We start from the raw sequence: 20,345 nt of genomic DNA, 5'->3' as shown, positions 1-20,345 counted from the left end.
TGCGCCAGAAATGACGTTTTGCGCCTGTGTAAAAGCTATTTCCGTCGCCGCGCCGACCCAGAGATGGGCAACCACACTGTGCTGGTAAGAGCGGGCCGCATCCGGCCTGCGTGCCTTAGTTTGGAGGTGTCTGCAATACACCATGTCAACTCTTGTCAATGGTGATGGGATACATGCCTCCAAGACTTTCTAGGGTGCATTTCAATTTTTTTCCTGTTTGTTTGCAGGCTCATTTGTTTGCAATACTATTTGATTCAATATTTTAGTTTAATTAAAAATATATATTTTAGCCAATGCACAGTGTGCAGTTCATTTGATGAAATAATCATTTGTGAGCTTTAGCAGCAGTAACTATGAGACAGACTGGCTCCTCAAAGTGTCAGCGTAAGAATCAAGCCAGTCTTGCACAAATTATTGTGCAATGCACACCAGCATAATGGCTTACACAAGCAGTTCTTTACTCAGAATATTACCCAGTTTCTCAGTGCAAACACTTTCCATAAGTTTGAAATCTATTTCTGGTAGCGCAAAATGCTTTGCTTTCATAGAAAAATTTGTTAGGAGGTAAGCTGTACTGTTTAAAGACTGGAGGATTTTTTTATTTTCCTAAACAAAATAAAAAATCAAAAAATCCTTCCAGTAGCACCTTAGAGACCAACTAAGTTTGTTCTTGGTATGAGCTTTCATGTGCATGCACACTTCTTCAGATACCATTCCTCTTGTAGACTACCACGTAGCAGATTCATGATGCTGTGCTGAAATGTTCCACAGCAGAGCATGATCTTCCTGATAGCTTGGCATCCAAGACTATACACTCAAGAATGCCATTCATTCAAAATCTGTAACAGTTCCCTTCTGCTGGACATTGCTCTAGCTATGTTAGGTGGGAGCAGATTCCTTTTCCTACGGTATGCTGGCCTCTAACATACAATGCAGGGGATAAAAAGTAGGTGGGAAGTGGGTATGTGTCTTTTGCTTTCCTTCCAGCTACTTTATTTTTGCAACCTCTCCTCCTAGCTGCTTTTGCTCCAGGCTGGCTCCAACACCAGATTTCTCAGTACTGTGAGCAAAAGAGCGCAGATCAAACACCGTTCCCCCCAATTTGGATTGGAGATTCTATATTTGCTGTTAAAACTCTAGTTCAGGCCCAAGTTACCATGAGAACACAATGCAACAACACACCTGTGATGTTCTGGTGTATTCTTCATATAGTCTGTCATATTCCTTACTTTTCTCTTGATACTGGGTGTGGTACTCCTGAAGCTTTTTGCCCACGGCATCAATATTATCTTCTTTTACCAACTGATCCTGCATACATACAAAAAGAAAATAAGTATACTTTTCTATAAAAGAGATTCAAGTGCTGACCTATCTGCAGAACTACCCTTATTGAAACACAAGACAGTCTTAGCCTGAACAACAAAGCCTCTCTATACACCTACCAAGACATTATCCCTAACTTCTGAACACTGACTATTCCTGCTACTCAGGAAATATGTATAAATGTGTGAGATTGTAGAATTAACAAATTAGATTTGGGACCTTTTATTTGAGGAAGTACTTGCTTAATTAGCAATATTTCTTTTAGAGAGCATGGTAGGGTTTCAGTACTCTAATGTTTCTTCTACAATTTTTTTTATACTATTTTGCCTTTGTAAACTTAATAGTTTGGAAGAGATAACAATAATGACAGAAAAAAATAGCAGGCAAAGTTCCAGATTTACTAAAAAAACAGAGAATCAGTTCATCTTCATTTCTCTTTCAAGATCAAGTTTTATGCACATATAGCTATACAGCCAATGAGAGACTATGACAAGCATGAATTTAAAGGAGTGTATGCCAAATTTGGAGGGACCCAGGTGGCGCTGTGGGTTAAACCACAGAGTCTAGGGCTTGCCGATCAGAAGGTCGGCGGTTCGGATCCCTGCGACGGGGTGAGCTCCTGTTGTTCGGTCCCAGCTCCTGCCCACCTAGCAGTTCGAAAGCACATCAAAGTGCAAGTAGATAAATAGGGACCGCTCCGGCGGGAAGGTAAACGGTGTTTCCGTGCGCTGCTCTGGTTCGCCAGAAAGCGGCTTTGTCATGCTGGCCACATGACCCGGAAGCTGTCTGCGGACAAACGCCGGCTCCCTTGGCCTATAGAGCGAGATGAGCGCCGCAACCCCAGAGTCGGACACGACTGGACCTGATGGTCAGGGGTCCCTTTACCCTTTACCTTTTTATGCCAAATTTGGGACCAGCTACTTCCTAATATAGTGATAAATATTAGTGATCTCATACAAAACCTTGTCTTTACCATTTTTTTAATTAAAACTCAATAAAAACACACATTTACTGGTAATACAGGGTTCTTTGAAAATCTCACCTGCTGGTACCTGGATACAGGATACATAAGCTTCACATCTAGTTTAGGGTTATACTGGGCAAGAGACTCATGGTGATAGTGGTTAATCAGTTCCACAACAGAATTGAATGTCAGTGGATCAGAAAAACCGTATTTCCCATCCCGGTGATAAATTTTTATCAATTTATTGTTGCCACCCTTCCTGCAAGAGAGAGAATTAAAAAAAAAGCGTATCATTATGTGCATTCATGTTCCATACTATGTGTATGCTAAACCAAAAATTCAAACCAACTCCTGCATAGTTACTTTGCACTATATGTTGTTGACTTTGTATGTAGCATCCCATGCAATACTGTAATTTGAGAGTAATATTCAGTCAAAAAACATCTTAACTGTAGTTGTCACAGGTTTCACTAATTTGTAAAAGGATTAACTAGAATTTCTCCAAAGGAAGTTCAAGAATTACCCCTTTTCAGTACTGAGGAGTTGTATAAAGGAATATTTGACCTTTTAGCACATCATATGGTCCAGTTACTTTGATAGTACTTGTTTCCTACAAAACTTCATGCCTAACAAGCTAGGTGGCCACTAATATACCTCACCAGTTTGTTTGCCACAGCTGTTCTTCTGGATTTAGTCTTGCATACATGAGTCTTGCCTACATGTACAAAGGGGCTACTCAGGGGTAGCTAATGTGGTGGCCTCTAGATGTTGCTGAACTACAACCTCCATCCACCCCTCAGCATTGACCATGATGTTTGTACTGATGGGAGTCCAACAACATCTGGAAGGCACCATATTGACTATCTGTGAGTTACTCAGGTAACAACAATGTTGGCACTTAACACGAAATCATGGTTAGTACTATGTGAATGAGCTAGAGTGAAATGCTGGGCCCCACATCTCCCCTATGAAGTTGAGGGAAGACTTCAGCAGTGTTTACATTCACTTTCAGGGAGTCCTGGCTTGTTATGTTTAAACCCAGAGTCCTGATATAAAACAAACTCTGGTAAATTCCATAATCAGCCACCTTTAAGTAAAAACATGTGTTATAAAGCTGACTTGTAAAACTAGCAGAATTTCTTTTAAGCCAGGTTACCCAATTCAAATGTTATAACCAGAGAAGATTCCCTGTAAGTGAAATGAAACTCATAGTCTCCAGACTATGCATAAGTATGTGAGCCGAATGCATTACTTGGGCTCATTCACACATCACTAAACCAAAGTTTTGCATTTGTGCAATGTGGTCACCATTTATCCTAAGATTCTATGCAGAATGAGTCCAGGAACAAGCCTTGGGCTTGTGCACTCCCTCCATAGGCACTTTCACAGCAGAAATGTGTATTAATAAAAAGAGACAGCCTACATTTACTTGATGATAAATGCCATTAATTTCTGCTGAGAAAAATAAAGCACTACATTTGGGGACAACATTGTAGGGAAGCTAAAACCTACCTATCACTCCTGATACCAAACGTACACACCCATTAAGAACGCCATCAGAAAGCAAATCTAGGCTTGTTGGGGAGAGGAAAAGTTTATGATATCCCATCTCCCATCTGATTAGGAGGCAAGTACAAGCAGGACAATATTTTTACTCCTTCCAGTTTGGGATAAGTGGAAAGCGTTCCTTACTTCTACCTATGTTAACTTAGGGAGGAGGATTAAGATTTGACATGGCAGAAGCAACAGTCCTAAGTGATGGGTAGCTTTGTGAGAGAAGTAAAGGGGGCAGAGGCGTAGCAAGCCCAGAGGGTACTGGGGGCGACAATTTTTTGTCACCCCACCCCCCCCGGGACCCGGGGCAGTGCCTGTACAGCACCCAGTACGGAGTATGCATGTGTGGAATTCTGCACATGCGCACTCCGTATGGGGTCAGAGTGTGCATGTGCGGGATGCCACACATGTGCACTCCGTACTGGGCCACTCGCATGTGGCAGCCCATAGGCCACCATGCAAGTCCGTACGGGCTGCTGCTCGCGCACAGCAGCCTATGGGTTGAGGCTTGCACAGAGGCCCTGTAAGGCTGCCGCGCGTGAGCGGCCCCGTACGGAGTGCGCATGCGTGGGATGCCACACATGCGCACTCCATACAGGGCCGCCATGCAAGCAGCAGCCCGTACGGACTTGCACGGCAGCCTATGGGTGCCGCTTGCGAGCGGCCCTGTATGGAGTGCACAAGTGTGGCATCCCGCACATGCACACTCCGACCCCGTACGGAGTGCACATGTGCAGAATTCACACATGCGGATTCCGTACCGGGTGCTGCTCACGGGCCTGCCCCTTGCCTCCACAGCCGCACCGAGTGTCGTCCCCTCCAGGGTGGAACCCGGGGTGCCTTGCCCCCATCGCCCCCACCTTCCTATGCCACTGAAAGGGGGAAGAACTGGGGAAAGGGTTGAGATTCTTCATCCCTCCCTTTCCCATCTTTTAGCCATTGGTGAAATTACAGTATTTGGGGAAGGCTATATACACTTTGTACTAAGACATTCCAAATGTCCTGCAAAGGAAAGACAAATTTCTCAAAAACAGGGGGTCGAGATCCTTAGTTTGCTCATTTTATGCTGCCTTCAGAATTGAAATACTTTTTTTAGCAAGAACTGGGGATAGGAGGAGAGAACAAGAAAAGAATGCAAAGAGCTACAGAGAAGCTGTAGGGTTCAACAAGGAGCTGTGCAAGGTCCTGAAGCCACAATACCCTTGCCCCCTCTATTCTACCTTCACAGACCGAAGCCTTTCTATTGTCAAATAAGCTAGAACAGGAGTAGCCAAGATGGTGCCTCCATATGTTGTGAACTACAAATTCCCAGCAGCCCCAACCAGTATGGCCAATGATCAGGGGAGATGGGAGTTGTAGTCCCAAATTTATGGAGAGCTACCCGTAAACACAAAATTGGTTTTAAACAGAAAAAGCTAATAATTCTCATGATGCCAAAGTCCACTACAGATTGCAAATTCTTTGATGCAACATAAAGCTGTTCACTCTGCGCTCTCTTTGTATAGCCTAGCAGAAAATGTAAACAAAGCTCCAAGATAATGAAAATACGGTGCTTGTATTTACACTAGCTATAAACACCTAGATAAATTTATCAGCAGGTACTACCCACAATTTGTGCAGGACAATAGAGAGGGCAAAGTCAAAATTATTTACCGCAATGTCAGTGTATAGTCTCCTTGTTTCTTTGTTGATGCATCCCGCACCAAGAATGTTCCATCCGGCATGTCTCGTAATTTGTCATTCACCTCTTCCCTGGAATAACAAAATGTAGATCAAAGTATTACTCATTCATAACACCACCACTCATTGTTACAAGTGTGTGTGGGGGGGGTTCCTTTATTTTGGTTCTCAAATTATTTTTCTTTAAAACTATCTCATTCCAGTTTTAAGTTGACCAATACATAGTATTTGTAATTTGTTTAAAGAATTTTCAAAGGTAAATTTGAACTTTTAGATTCTGGAAGCAGCTGCACCTGAAGCCTCATTTCTAAATGGAGGCCAATAGTTGAGCACCAACACTTAACTGTATCTGATTAAATAAAGGGCTGCTTCATACTGCCCCAATGTCCTTTAGAGAAGTTATATTTCATTTATTTTATAACAAGATAGTAATAGTTTATTATAAACAATTAAAATTTATTGGTTTACAAGTAAATAGAAACTTTATACTGCCTAGGATGATATTCAAAATAAGACTAGAGGTTTATTATCTATCTAGAGACAGAAGAGCAACTGTGAAATTAAGGATTTCTGTTTGGCTCTCTGTACATATCCAAGGGCACCATGAAAGATCACTTATTCAAAGACTGATAACTTTCTAAAAGCAATGCTTGGCAGTTACCGGGCAGAAGAATTTCTTTCATGAGATAAAAAGAAGTTGCTGCTTGGCTAGCAGAGTCAAAATATTTGTAATTTGCACAATACATGTCCTGAGTATCATATTTATAATGTTTGTTCTCAAAAGTGCCATTTTTATCCCTGGTTTCTCCTTTTACATAGAAAAGAGGTTGTTAAACTGAAATGTGTTAGACAGATGGTCATGGATTCAGTATGAAAAGATAATTAAACTCAGGTTTCCTTTTATTTGTGACACTTAATATAAATGGTTTTATTTTAAAATTGCCAAATTGTTCAGAGTGGTTAAAACAAAAAGGGACTGTGAAGAGCTCCAAAAGGATCTCTCTGCAGTGAGTAAACAGGCAGTAAAATAGCAAATGCAGTTCATTATGGGGAAGTTTAAAGTGGTACACGTTGGGATCATATTTTTCATATATGGCAATGGGATCTGAGCTACCAGTGACTGATGAGGAATGAGACTTTGGCATCATAGTGGACAATACTGATCCAGTGTGAGGCAGCTGTGCTAGGGATCATTAGGGAAAGTATTGAAAATAAAATTGCCAATATTGTAATGCCATTATACAAATCTTTGGTGTGATCACAGTTGGAATGCTGTGTACCAGCTCTGGTCACCTCATCTCAAAAAGGCTGTTGTAGAGCTGGAAAAGTTTGTGAAAGGGGCTACAAAATTGATCAAGCAGATGGAGCAACTCTAGTATGAGGAAAGGTTACAACACTTGGGGCTTTTTGGTTCAGATAAAAGGCAAGTATGAGCAGACATGATAGAGGAGTGGAGAAAGCAGACAGGGGGAAAAATTTCTGTCTCTCCTAACACTAGAACTCGGGCACATCCAACAATTCTTAATGTTGGAAGATTCAGGACAGACAACACAATGCATAGTTAAACTACAGAAATCATTCTCATAAGTGGTGGTCAATGTAGATGGCTTTAAAGAATGATTAGACAAATTCATGGAATATAAGTCTATCAATGGCTACTAGTTATGATGGTTAGGGTCTGCCTCTACTGTTGTAGGCAGTATGCCTCTGAATAGCAGCTGCTGGTTATCAGAGGTGAGCAGAGTGCTATTGTGCTCATGTTCTGCTTGCAGGCACCCTATGAGCATCTGGTTGGCCACCATGAGAACTGGATGTTGGCTATTTGGGCCTTTTGTCTGATCCAGCAGGCTGTTCTTATGTTCTTAACCCTGGCATAATAGTGAAAAATATTACAGATTTCTTAACTGTTTTTAAATGGTGATAACACAGTCTAGAAAATTATATATGTGCACTAAAGATTAATCTGTTCACAATGTTATCTGGATAATAATAATATATTTTAATATGTACATACAAAGCAGGGGTATAGAAACATTGCCCAGATGTGACTCCTTGGGCCTCTGGATCCTGCCTGCATTGCTCCCGCCTCGCTCTGTCCCTTTCCCACTGCAATTATGTGTAAAATGGCTGTATTCAGGACCTTTTCCCTCCATCACAATCAAGCTTCTAAAATGCCTTCTATTGGAGCAATTAAAAGTCTATTTTTGTCGAAAAGTGGTATGTAGAGGGTATATGTGGGACATTCTTCCCAGAGAGTGCAGCTGAAGAAGAACCTTCCCTCCCTCTCTAATACTCCCTGCAAAAAAATGGCTTCAATAAAGTTAAAATGATGCACATATAAGATTGTGGGTATGGTATGTGGGGTATGCATGTGATTTGCATGTGGGGAAGGCATGCAGCCTCCAGAAGGCTGGCCAAGAGGATACACAGTCCTTGGACTGAGAAATGTACCCAACCTATGATATAAAGGAAAATTGCAAGTAAGCCACATTCTCCTTCAGGAAAAAAAATATTACCTTGAAATGTCTCCCCAGTACCATTCTGCATCCTGCAGTGATGAACTGCAATTCTCTTTTATCCCAATTGTATTTACTGGAGTTATTGGTTTGGAGGGCTTTGGAGGAAGAGCTGGAAGAGAGATTTTGCTGGTTAACTTTTTTGGCTTTATAATGATGTCTCAAAATATTAAACAAGGGATTCAATCAGGAAATAATACATTTTAGGTAAAGCATTGTATGGTACTAAAGACCTGTGAGAACTGAAGAGAAAGAAAAGGAAAGTGACAGAAATCCCTTTTCATCTGAGATTGTGGTACTAAAACAGAAAGTTCAGTTTTTAAAAAATGTCTGGTTTAAATGAAAGATGATTTGGCAAGGAATAATCAATTACTCAAAGTATTTTTCTATTTACTGTACTTCTACAATGCCTACCACACTAAAGTAGTTAAGACGATTCATTGACTTCTGTTTCAAAGGCTACTTTTAAGTGCCCAAAGTACAGTAGTTCACTGTTCTTGCACATGCTGAATCAAGCCAATTTAAATTATGCTGAACTTTAACCTAGTCATTCAAACTCTGAGTTGCTGATCAAGCATCAGATTCAGTTGGCAGCATACAAAACAGCCAGATTCCAGGATAGAGGTTTGGTTTTTTGCTACGTCCTCCTCAAATTGCACACGTTCACATTTCTCACATTGATAGCCCACCTTTCTTCCATCATGGAACCACAAGGAACCAGTGCCAGAATTAAAACCACACCCAGAATAGATTTTGGAACTTTTTTTTTTAAGCATGAAAAAAGTTTTGGATTGGGCCATCTATTGGATACCTGTATGACACTGGTCTTGCAGAAGGCACTGTAAGTTTGGGCACCAATCACAGTTCTGCCTTCAGTGACAATACAATACTTGAGCCCAGGACCATGAGACAGTGGGGCTGATGGAAAGTAACACATTCAGTTGCTTGGCAACAATTCTGAAGTTGACTGTGAAGTGCTTAGGGAACACATCCTACTTTTTTCAAACTACAGCAACATACGTCCATGTTCTGCATCCAGAGAAGACTGGCCCTCCAAATATATAAAGAGAGTAGTACATAATCCAAATTCCAGCCCTTGATCCTAGGACTGGCCATGCTCTAATCTATTTTACTGAAAATTAGCCTAAGGCTATGATTGCAAAGACCAGGGCATTTTTGGATTGGCTTTATATGTCTGTGTAGCCACCCTGGCAATTTATGTTGCACTGCAGTTCCATGCCATAAAAGCCATTGGACTACTGATGGAGTGTCGGGACTTCAATTTGTGTCAATGTGTTGTTGTTGTTTAGTTGTTTAGTCGTGTCCGACTCTTCGTGACCCCATGGACCAGAGCACGGTACTATGATGCTAAATAACCAAATATTGTTTCTTCATTTGTAAAAAAAGTATCAATCCACATTTTTTGTAACATACTGTTCAGTTTTCTAAAGGTCTATTTTTTCTCAACACTGTGGAAAAAGTGTGCAGGAAGAATATTTTAATGAATTATCTACGGGACTTAGCAACATCCTCAAATGTAAAACATTGCCTGTTACTACACTACAGATACTTGAGAGCAAGTGAAAAAAAGTACTAAGATTAAGAATTATTCTTCAAGTTTACTTAAGATTTTTAAAGAATTTCAGAGATATCAGATTGCATCAACAAAAGGATAACCGACTGCTTCACACACATATATAAAGGACATATTATATACCATATGCATATAATCATGTGAATGAAGGTGCTATCTTGCTTGAAGATGTTGCACATGTGTGTTCTCCTGAAAGGCTAGAGCACATCTACAAATCCCTGTGTCTGAAACTGCTGCTATTACCCTGGTGGAGAACCTATGCTGGGAGCTACATGCAGAGACTAAAACCTCTTAATTCTCTTGAACCTATATGCCGTTTTTGATAATCGAGAAAGACGGTATGGATGGTATTGTCTACCAAGGATGCATGATGGGAGTATTGCATCTTGGTTCCACTCTTGGTTGGGTAGACCTCAAGGTAGTGCTTGGGTCAGGACCCCTGCCCTGGAGTTGCGCTAGGGCAGGGCTGGCCAATATGGTGTCCATATGCAGTTGCACAGCAGCTTGCATCATCCCTGATCCCTGGACCTGCTGGCTGGGGCTGATTGTGGTTGTAGTCTAATAACATCTAGAGGACACCACATTGGCTAGACCTATGCTAGGGAGTGCTTATGGTTTAGCCTTGTTCCCCATACCCTTTAAACATCAATTCAGAACTACTGGAGATTTTATCAAAGGATTTGGAGTTAAGCTTATCAGTATGCCAATGCCACTCAGTTCTTTTCCTCCTTTTACAGCAAAACAAGGTGAGCTGGTTGAGTGGATTCCTGGCATCTGTAATAGATTGAATAATGATTAATAAACTGAAGCCAAATCTAGACAAGACAGATGTTGAGAATGGGAGGTATGACTGATCTAGGAGCTGGTGACTTTCCTGTGCTGGACAGATGGTCCTATGTGGGTGGGTGTGTCTCCCCAGCCACCAGTCAGGGCTTAGAAGGCACCCTAAGCCAGCACAAGATTGTTAAACACCAGGGGTCAAAGCTTACTCTCTCAGTGTTACTCTTTGGGCAAAACCCTGCAGATAGTAAGGGAGCCACCTCAACAAGAGTTCTAGCAAAAGCTAGAACACTCAACATAGCAACCAACCAACCAGTACACAAAGAAAGAAAACTACACAGGGGGAGGCAGAGGAAAGGAGGGTAGAGAGAAAAGATCATGAGAGAAGGTAAATCTCAGGCAGCCTACTCTGCCTCTCACCTGGGGTACTATAACCCCAATACTACCTCTCATTTAGGGGCACTGACACCAACTAGATTGACTCTTATTCTGACAATACATGGGGGGGGAGAGAACCATTCATATAGAGGGGGGGGGGAGAGTCATCCAACAATCAGCACCAAATACAGTCAGCACCCTAACAGAGTTCCACCCTGAGAGTCTTACACCCATTTTATCATTTGAGGGGCCAGTTCAGTTTTAGATTTGTTAAATTTGTCAGTGAGATTTAGTCCTTGTTACACAAAGGCCAGCTTGCAAATATTTATTTATTTATTTATTCATTCATTCATTCATTCACTATTAAAAGAATTTATATATTACTTTTAATTTCAAGAATAACAAAAGTGGACCCTCCATTGCACCTCAGGACAGAATGCCAGCATAGGAGCTGGAGGGCAGGCTGTGTGGCACCCAGCTCTGTCTTCCAACACTTTGCTGCCATTTCCTGCCCCTCCCCCAATATCTGCTGCCTGAGGGTAAGTATTTCATTGTGCCTGAGGATGAGACTGGCTGTGTATGGCCCATCCCCTTCAAATGTTTGAGAGTCCTTCCCGTGTTCTCTGCAGTTTGTGAATAACTCAGGAGTGGACCTGTGTGCAGCTGGGCATTTTCAGAAGGCCAGGTACACCTGTCAAACAGTTGATCTGTGGGTGCCTGAACACACACATATGGAGAGGAGCGTGTTAGACCTTTTGGAGGATGAATCCATGCTGCTCTTGCAATGCTGCACTTCCGCTAGATGCACAAGCTAAACAGAAGGCAACCTAAGGCCTTCTGCTCCACTTCACAGAACACCTAGCAACTCAGGGTTATTTGTGCAGTTTATGCACACCCAGAAACTCAAATAAGATATTTGTGTACAAGCCTGAAGTGTTTAGTACTCCATGTGGAAGAATGGAAAGATGGCCTAAAGGACAAGCAGCACACAAAGAAGGGTGTTCAGTCAATCTTTCTTACTCCACATGGTCTGACTTGGACATTACAGAAATCTGGACTGTGACGCAAGTTATTTCTTAATTTAAAATATTTATATCTTACCTTTCTACAATTGCTTAGGGCCACTGACAACTTCAATTTAAAACCATTGCATTCAAAGTAAACATCAAAATCAAATCAAATTCCTCCCTCCATCTAATATTCCCAAACAAATGGGACTTGCATCTAAATGCAAGCAAGGAAGGAAAATGATATGTGGTGGTGGTGTGTTCATTCATTCCACAAAGCTGGTGCAGCCCAAATAACACTGCTTACCATTAACAAATAACCTCCCTGGTAGGAGAGCAACAGGGAAGTTCTCAATGAAGATCTTAAAAAGTTAGTGGCCTCTAATGGGGAGTGGTCTTTTTCAAGTCCAATTGTTGGAGGGTGAGCTTGAGGAATTTTTAGCTGGGGAGGACAGAGTTGATCCTTCCCTTTCCAGGTGCACCCTTTAGGAAAATCACCCATGCAACAATTAGGCAGTTAACCCTTCTTTCTCCAGCTGCAACATTTATATACCAATAATGGCAAATACATTTATAAATACATAAATTCAAAAATCAGCATATGAAATTGGGCCAAGAACTTCAACAGCAGCAGTGCAACTGGCAAAGGACAGTTTCCATCTGCCATCCCCCACAAACAGGCAGGCATATGACATTCTGCACTAACTGCAGTATTTGAATAGTCTTCAGCAACCCTACTTATGGCACATAGCAGAAGTGAATCCTGGAAATTACAAAGGTATAGATAAACCTGGTGCAAGTTCTCTAAGGTAAAGGTAAAGGTACCCATGACCATTAGGTCCAGTCGCGGACGACTCTGGGGTTGCGGTGCTCATCTCACTTTACTGGCTGAGGGAGCCGGTGTACAGCTTCTGGGTCATGTGGCCAGCATGACTAAGCCGCTTCTGGCGAACCAGAGCAGCACACAGAAATGCCGTTTACCTTCCCGCCGGAGTGGTACCTGTTTATCTACTTGCACTATGACGTGCTTTCGAACTGCTAGGTGGGCAGGAGGCAAGTTCTGTACCTCCACTAAAAAAGGATAACAGCAGCATATCAGATGCAACTGGGGGTGGTTGGAGTGGACACTGCTTTTCCATGGGAAGAAATAGATCCAAGATGCATACCTGCTGCAATAAAGCAACAAATATACTACTGATAATAGGTACACTTCACACTCTCAGAGCCTCAAGCCTCCCAGTCAACATAATCTCCACCTTGTCTTGATTCAACTTCTGCTTGTTAACTGTCATCTACCTTAAGAGACCTTCCACTGACCAATTCAAAGAAGTTGCTTAAAAGAAAAATAAAGCTTGATGTAGTGACAGCAGTGTATTGATTATACCTAACCACAAAGCTCTGCATTATCTCTCCAGGTGGCTTTATAGATATATGAAGTAATATAGGTGATAAAACTGACCCCAGTGGAACCCACTACAGTGGTACCTCGGGTTAAGAACCTAATTTGTTCTGGAGGTCCATTCTCAGCCTGAAACTGTTCTTAACCTGAGGTACCACTTTAGCTAATGGGGCCTCCTGCTGCCACCACATGATTTCTGTTCTCATCCTGAAGCAAAGTTCTTAACCCAAGGTACTATTTCTGGGTTAGTGGAGTCTGTAACCTGAAGCGTCTGTAACCCGAGGTACCACTGTATTGCATCTCCCAGGGGATGGGATGGCTTCTATACTAACCACCATCTGGGATTGTTCTAACAAAATGACACAGAATGAAATCAGTGAGATGCCAACCTCTACTAGATGTTCCAGATGATGCAGTAAGATACTGTGGTTCACAATAACAAATGCTGCTGACAATCAGAAGGGAAGCTTCCCCTATATTTCCAAATTAAAATGTCCCCCACCAGGGCACCTAAAAGTGCATCCCTATTTTGTTGAACAGAATACAAACATATTGAACCAAAGTGTAAACTACACATCATGGGACTCTGAAATATTTCCCTATACTTAAAAAAAAAATCCCAAACAGACTGGGTAGTCTACATGGACAGTTGGTCACGAGGTCACTGCTTCACCCTCCTGTCCAAGACCTTTTCTAGCTCAGAATTACCTTCCCCAAATTGCCATTTTACTGGAAGCAGACCAAGGACCACACATTTTTGCTTTGTCGTATTCCTATTTTTTACTAAGCTCTACAGGATATTCTAGTTTTTGTTTTTTAAAGTTCATGTAAATTTAATGGTTTTAAATCCTCTCCTCGCTGGCCATTGTTGCCATGCAGCAGTAGCACATTTCCCCAAGAAGCAAATTAAGATGAAGCTTCCTACCCAAACATTCTTCTATATTGCCAGACTGGTGCCCGTGGTCCCTGCCTCTGGATGCAGTGGAGGCTGTGGAATCCAGCTAGTCTCTATGGCACAAAAAGAGTGCTGGAGAGCAGCTTCCTGCAGTCCTCCTGGGTTTTTTTCTTACTGAACTGGCACAGAGGGAGTAAACCGCAGGGAGTGATAAAAGGCTCCAACAGTTCTGAGGATAGAAAGCCCTCTTTGCTCTTGCCTCTCTCTCTTTTCAGGACTCCATAAAAGCCTGTCCACTGTCCCAGGCTGGAAACAGCAGGGACTGGTAGGAAGTTTCTGCCTCTCAGAAAAAGTATTTTACCACTGCTGGTGGACCCAAATCAGTGTTGAATGCCTTCCTACCTACAAGGGCAGAAAGAAGACCAAGCCTAAATATCAAGAACTTAAAGAGACATTAGACAAAATAAGGCAAAGTAAGACTTGTTTTGTATATTGGGGGTGGGAGGAATCTCAAAACCTCCTCCTTTTTTTGGTGGTCTGCACACCACAAAGCAAGGAGGTGGGGAATACCACAAGGAAAGAATGAGAAATGATTCTGAACCTGAAAAATACTTGTTTATAAAGGAATGTATCTTATTGAAAATGAGTGGGAAACAGCTCTAGGAACTGGTTGCAGAAGGCTTATATTTTCTTAACATTAAAATATCTTAATTTATTTGCCACATTTAAAGCTATCTTAAAATCACTGGTACCAGTACTATTCATGGAAAGATGGAACAGTCACATGAAGGTACCTCAAGACTGGCACTAGGTCCTTACATTTATAAGGCACTTGTACCTTTTGATATTATTTCTACAGCGAATATAACACAATAGCTTCTATGGTCAATTAGCATCTGCTAGGTAAATTAGTATCCATTTGGAACGAAGCTGCAATATAAAAATGCAAATCCTTCATCCTATAAAGCACAATTGGTGAAGTATTTAATTTTCTGATTTAACAAGTCACTTTGGTCACTTGCAGGAACTATCCACACTTGTTCCAACAGTAGCCTACAAGCATAATAGTAAATTAAAGAACTATATTAACTGACAGTATTAAAACAGTACTAGAGATGCAGGAGCGTAACGGTTGATTTTTTATTTAGTATTGTTTTTATAGGCTGCCTTTTGGGATATAATGCACACAAGGTGGTTTATAGTATAAATAAAATACAAAAAGGAAATTCAAACAGTTCTAAAATAACATTATGTAAGGATGTACATAGGCACATGGACTTTAGAATAAGCTCCCAAAATTAATTTTACAGCCACCAAGCATTAACATAATTTAATGCATTACTGTGGAGAGGGGAATAAAATGAAGATTTTCCCACGTTTCACTGAAGCAATACAAGAGCTACCAAATCACCTAGAAAACTTAATGTTGAATTGCACTAACAAATTAAAGGGCACCTTTTACTCCTCAAAGTTATTTTCTGCCTCTTGTGTGCTCTTGATAGAATCCTAGAAAACCCAGCTGTCATTTTTCAAAATATTGTTTTTAGCCTTTTCCTCCATAAAATTATGTTTGATATTCAATATTTCATTGTCAAGCAAGTTGCACTTCCCCTGAATTACCCCAAACCTTATTTATGCAAAAATAAAATAAAATCCTGATTTCGCAGAAGGCTCAGATTTTATATGTTCACTGGAGCAGAAACAGCTACTAATGGTAGTACTCATAACCAGTTTAAAAAACTATGTTTAGCCATTTCCTCAAGATTAAAAAGTGAGTGAATCAACAAAACCTTTCTTCTGTATTTGTACATAAGCATGATCAGATCTAGACTTCAACAGCTAGCTGGTATGCACTGCTAAGTTACACAATTTCTCACAAAGGCAAAGATAAACACCATTTCTCACAGTGGAATGGTTTCTCGAAAGCCTGCTTATTAGTAACCCTACTCCCACTCTAAGCCAGCACCACCAACCAACCTGCATTCAGAATTCAGCTAACTCTGATTGGGATTTGAGAAACAGGACTCTGAAAGGAAATAGCACATCAGCCAATGAAAGCACAGTACTGAGATCATACGTTGGTGACGTCAGTACATAGACTGTATCTGTGGAGTTTCTAGCAGGTACTTTCAGTATAGCTGCTCAGCTTTTGCAAATGATTTTCCTTTTCTGCTTTACAAAATTCCAAACCTCTCTCTGTGTGAAGACATTTTATATCTCAAAATACACTACAAATTGAAGCTTCAGAGTCATGTGTAAGGCAATGAAAAGAAAAAGACATGACTCATCCGTAACAAGACAGTGGAAGCAATTCAGTTACATTCTTTCTGATGCAATTTAAATTATTTTCAACAGTTAAGACTCCAAAATCCACTGTTCGGCAATACTTTTTATTAAGACTAACAAAAATCTCACAGAATAATTTTCTAGAAGTTCTCTTATCTGTCAGGTTAGCAGGCAGGGGATGAGAAAGACTGGGGTAGGGGGATTTAAAAATAAATATGGATATTTTAGCTCCAATATAACACTACAATTCTATGATCCTATAATTCCGTAAAATGGAGATTACTTGCAGCTAGGTACCGCAGGTATCAGGTTACACCTAGAATCCTGAGATACACAGGCAACGGCTGATCCCCATTTCTGGGAACATAAAGCCTGGCTGTTACTCAGATCTTTTTCATAGCATTAAGCAAAACACATGGGAACTTAGTATTTGTGCAGTATTACATCAAATGACTATTTCTTGTTTAGCCAGCATGTTTGATTGCAGTATTTGATTACAATATAAAAAAGGTCTAGTTAATTCAACTTAATATAATATAATATAATATATGCATTTTTCTTGGAGCAGATTCTTAAAGCACTGGCACAGCAAGCCTCCTTAACTCAAGAAATATCTATTTGGGCCTCTAACTGTACAGGGCATGGCTATGCTACATATAAGAGCTTATTTCACTTAACATGGTGTTATTGGTTGTGGATCTCTGGAAAACATTGTGCAACAATTCAAAGTGGTGTTTTGTTATGTCTATTTCTGCCTCCTCCCACTTGTTCCCAAACTAACAGTATTAGTTTCAGATTTGAATTCATGCCCTGAGACCTTCGGGTATAGGGTGGTATAGGAATTAAATAAATAAATAAAATATTTGAGAACTGCCCTAATACATTAGAATGGTACAAGAAAGCTCCCAAGGTGGTGAAAACTTTACTACCTCCCATATTACTTGTCAGTTTTGTGCCTAGGTGGTTCTTTAAATGCATAGACAAGAGGTTCTGTAGTATCTGAAGTAGTAATTTATTACAGTACATTTCATAAGCTAGGGTCTGTATCACTAAATGCAATTATCTGCAGAAAAGAAATATGCTTGCAGCCTTGCTTTAGAACATCTGCAAGATGAAAAAACATTAGACTGTTTATTATGAAAACTATCAGCTTGGTATCTCTTCTGATCATATCTGAGTAAGTACACAGTATTCAGTAGTACCTGTACTAAAGCACTGACCAGCAACTGTTCATATGCCTTCTCGACCTTTATCAAGCAGCATAGTCTAAAAGCACCATGACATCATGAAGCAGTAGTTGCAGCAAGACCCAAGGATGATTTTCTTAGGGTGCTGAATAGCTGAGGCTCCATTAGAAGAAGATTATGCATAATGTAAAGGTTAGATGGACTGAGCAGATCAGATAAATTATTTTTTTGAAGCAGGATGTAGCTTCAAGATGAATACGTGTGAACAGAAATATAATTTGCCCCTTGGAACAAGCATATTCAAATCCCAGTTTAATTTTGTACATGCATCCAAACATGCTAACTTCAATGGTTTTATGTACAGTGGTAACTCCAGCTGCAGACAGGATCCATTCCAGAGGTCCGGTCGGATCCTGAGGTTTCTGCAACCTGAGGACCGCTTCTGTGCATGTGTGTGCGGCGAAACCTGGTCAAATATTTCCGGGTTTGCCGCTTTTGCATCCTGAAGTTTATGTAACGAGAGGGTTACGTAACCGGAGGTACTACTGTAATTCCTTTTCCTGCACCCTAAATCCTGCACTCCAAAACCAAGACTCATGCCAGGTAGTAATGCCAAGTTGACAAAGACATCTCACCCTGAATGTCTACAGCTGTTTCAGTGGGAAGTATTATCTAATAATAAATCTGTGTTAAGATCCAAAAAAATGGGGACTCAGACCACCACCCAAATAATCTTCCCATTCTAAGAGGGAGCAGTTTTTCTCTAGAAGAATCTAAAATGTAATGTTTAATTTGGGCTAACAATATGTGATGTAGCTTTGTTAATCTCTAGCAATAAAACTCAACAAAACTGAATTGAAGGAATTATAGCTTTAAAAAAAAAGGTGACAGGTCTTCTGTACTTCATCCCAGTAATTTAGCACTGGCTGTACCGGAAAGGCAAATCAAATCCTAAAGCTGATCAACAGGTGGCAGGCATTCTTTTACTAGTTCAAACACCAAGGCACAAAACTTGACAGATATCACTAACCACACAAAAGATGCCACTTTCATGGAAATTCCAGTTTGATGAGCCAAATAAGCATTAGGCAGAGTAAAATCAGCACTAAGCTGTATCAGTGCTTTCACAAAGGAAATTTAAATATGGCTATTTTTTATTATTTCTCCATCTTTGTGTGAAGATATCAACTCATCAGTACCATACATGCTCAAGTGTTAATATTGTTAGAGGCCAACCCAATCCCTGTCAAGCCGTGCACAGGATTCTATGGGTCTTGGCCCTCAACCAGAGTCTTGTGTTCCTTTGGAGAACTGAAGATGTAGCAGAGGCTGTCATAGCTTTAATAAATATCATTTATTTACATATTTACACCTGAATCCAAGAGGGCCAAAGTGCTGTTATGCTTTTAAAATGTGTGTGTGTGGGGGGGGTGTTTACTGGGTTGTTTTTATTTTGATTATATATTTTGTAATTTTATATTTTAATTTTATTCTGTGAACTGACCTGAGACCTCTGGGTATAGATAGGGTGGTATATTAATAATAATAATAATAATAATAATAATAATAATAATAATAATAATAATAATAATAATAATAATAATATCAGCAGCAGCAGCCCAAACCACTCAGGAATTAAGACTCATAGGTACATTCTAGCTGTAATCATGTGCAACTAGCCTTGGTGTTATCTCCCATCAGAAGACACAACCAGCCAGTTCAATAAGAACAACACAAAACAGGCAAATCCCCTTGCTAGATCTTTGTGAATGCGATAGGGGATGGGAGCATTGTTACAGAGCAATTCTATACATGCCCCCCCCCCTGGCAAGAAGTTACAGTACTGTATGTTCAATTGAGTTTATTCCCAGCTCAATCCTATAAATATATAGGATTGCAGCAAAGGTCTGTCAGTTTTTTCCAATTTGTAGAATGCCATACAGTGTCATAGTCTTTTTCCCCTGAAGTAAAAATGGTAGAACACCAAGACCTGGCTCTCTTGATGCTATATGCATAATTCAGAAAGTCTTTGATGCTTTCTGGACTTTTGAGAATCAGAATGAGTCTGAGGAGAAAAGTTAAAGCCCAGGATGCAAGAAATTAAATAATAATAATAAACAATTTTATTATTTATACCCCACCCATCTGACTGTGTTTCCCCAGCCACTTTGGGCGGCTACCAACAGAACATTAAAACAGAATAAAACTTAAAACATTAAAAACTTCCCTAAACAGGGGCTGCCTTCAGAACAACATGAAGCCAGAGAGAAAGTCCTCATATTAGTATTAAGCTGAAATAAAGAGATCAGATGGTTGCAGGCAGACTAATTGGATGGAATCCAGATATCAGGTTGAACACTCATCTTAAAGTTAATTTTCCAGCAGGGAAGCACATTTTCTCCATCACATAAACAAAACCGTTCCCTTTTATTTCTGTGTCCTCCTAAGATAGATCAAGCTGGGTTCTTTCCATTGCTTTGATTTTATTTTTTATTTTTTTGCAACTGAAAGGAGCATTTGGTGGGGATGATTCAGTTCTGTTCTTACTGGTAGACTGTTACCCCCATTCTTCTACAACAAGTGTCTGACCAGAACTGCAGCAAAGGTGATGAAGAACTTGATAATACTACATGTAGACTATGAACCCAAGACCTATAAAACTAACCAATTTTTGCAGCAGTCATAAAAAATAGCATCTTCTTTACGTGTCAGAATCTACACTCTCTATCTCTATTGAACGATGCTGTAATTTGTTTTCATGTAAAGCGGAAAGTCCTTGGAG

The 20,345-nt window shown here is 40.5% G+C and overlaps 1 protein-coding gene across 3 annotated transcripts in view; it reads right to left on the bottom strand.

The window, feature by feature from the left end:
- LOC117048438 (phosphatidylinositol 3-kinase regulatory subunit gamma) overlaps positions 1-20,345 on the bottom strand; it is a 247,007-nt gene that overhangs the window by 8,131 nt on the left and 218,531 nt on the right. For all 3 annotated transcript variants that reach the window (XM_033152246.1, XM_033152245.1, XM_033152244.1), the window contains 4 exons: positions 8,038-8,149; positions 5,495-5,593; positions 2,366-2,546; positions 1,183-1,308 (listed from right to left, as the gene is read on the bottom strand). In XM_033152246.1, the coding sequence (XP_033008137.1) occupies positions 1,183-1,308; positions 2,366-2,546; positions 5,495-5,593; positions 8,038-8,149 (518 nt within the window). The remainder of the gene's footprint in view (positions 1-1,182; positions 1,309-2,365; positions 2,547-5,494; positions 5,594-8,037; positions 8,150-20,345) is intronic.

Source organism: Lacerta agilis, chromosome 6, assembly GCF_009819535.1.
Source record: "Lacerta agilis isolate rLacAgi1 chromosome 6, rLacAgi1.pri, whole genome shotgun sequence".
NCBI classification, from domain to species: domain Eukaryota; kingdom Metazoa; phylum Chordata; class Lepidosauria; order Squamata; family Lacertidae; genus Lacerta; species Lacerta agilis.
This window is presented reverse-complemented; position numbering and strand designations above follow the sequence as displayed.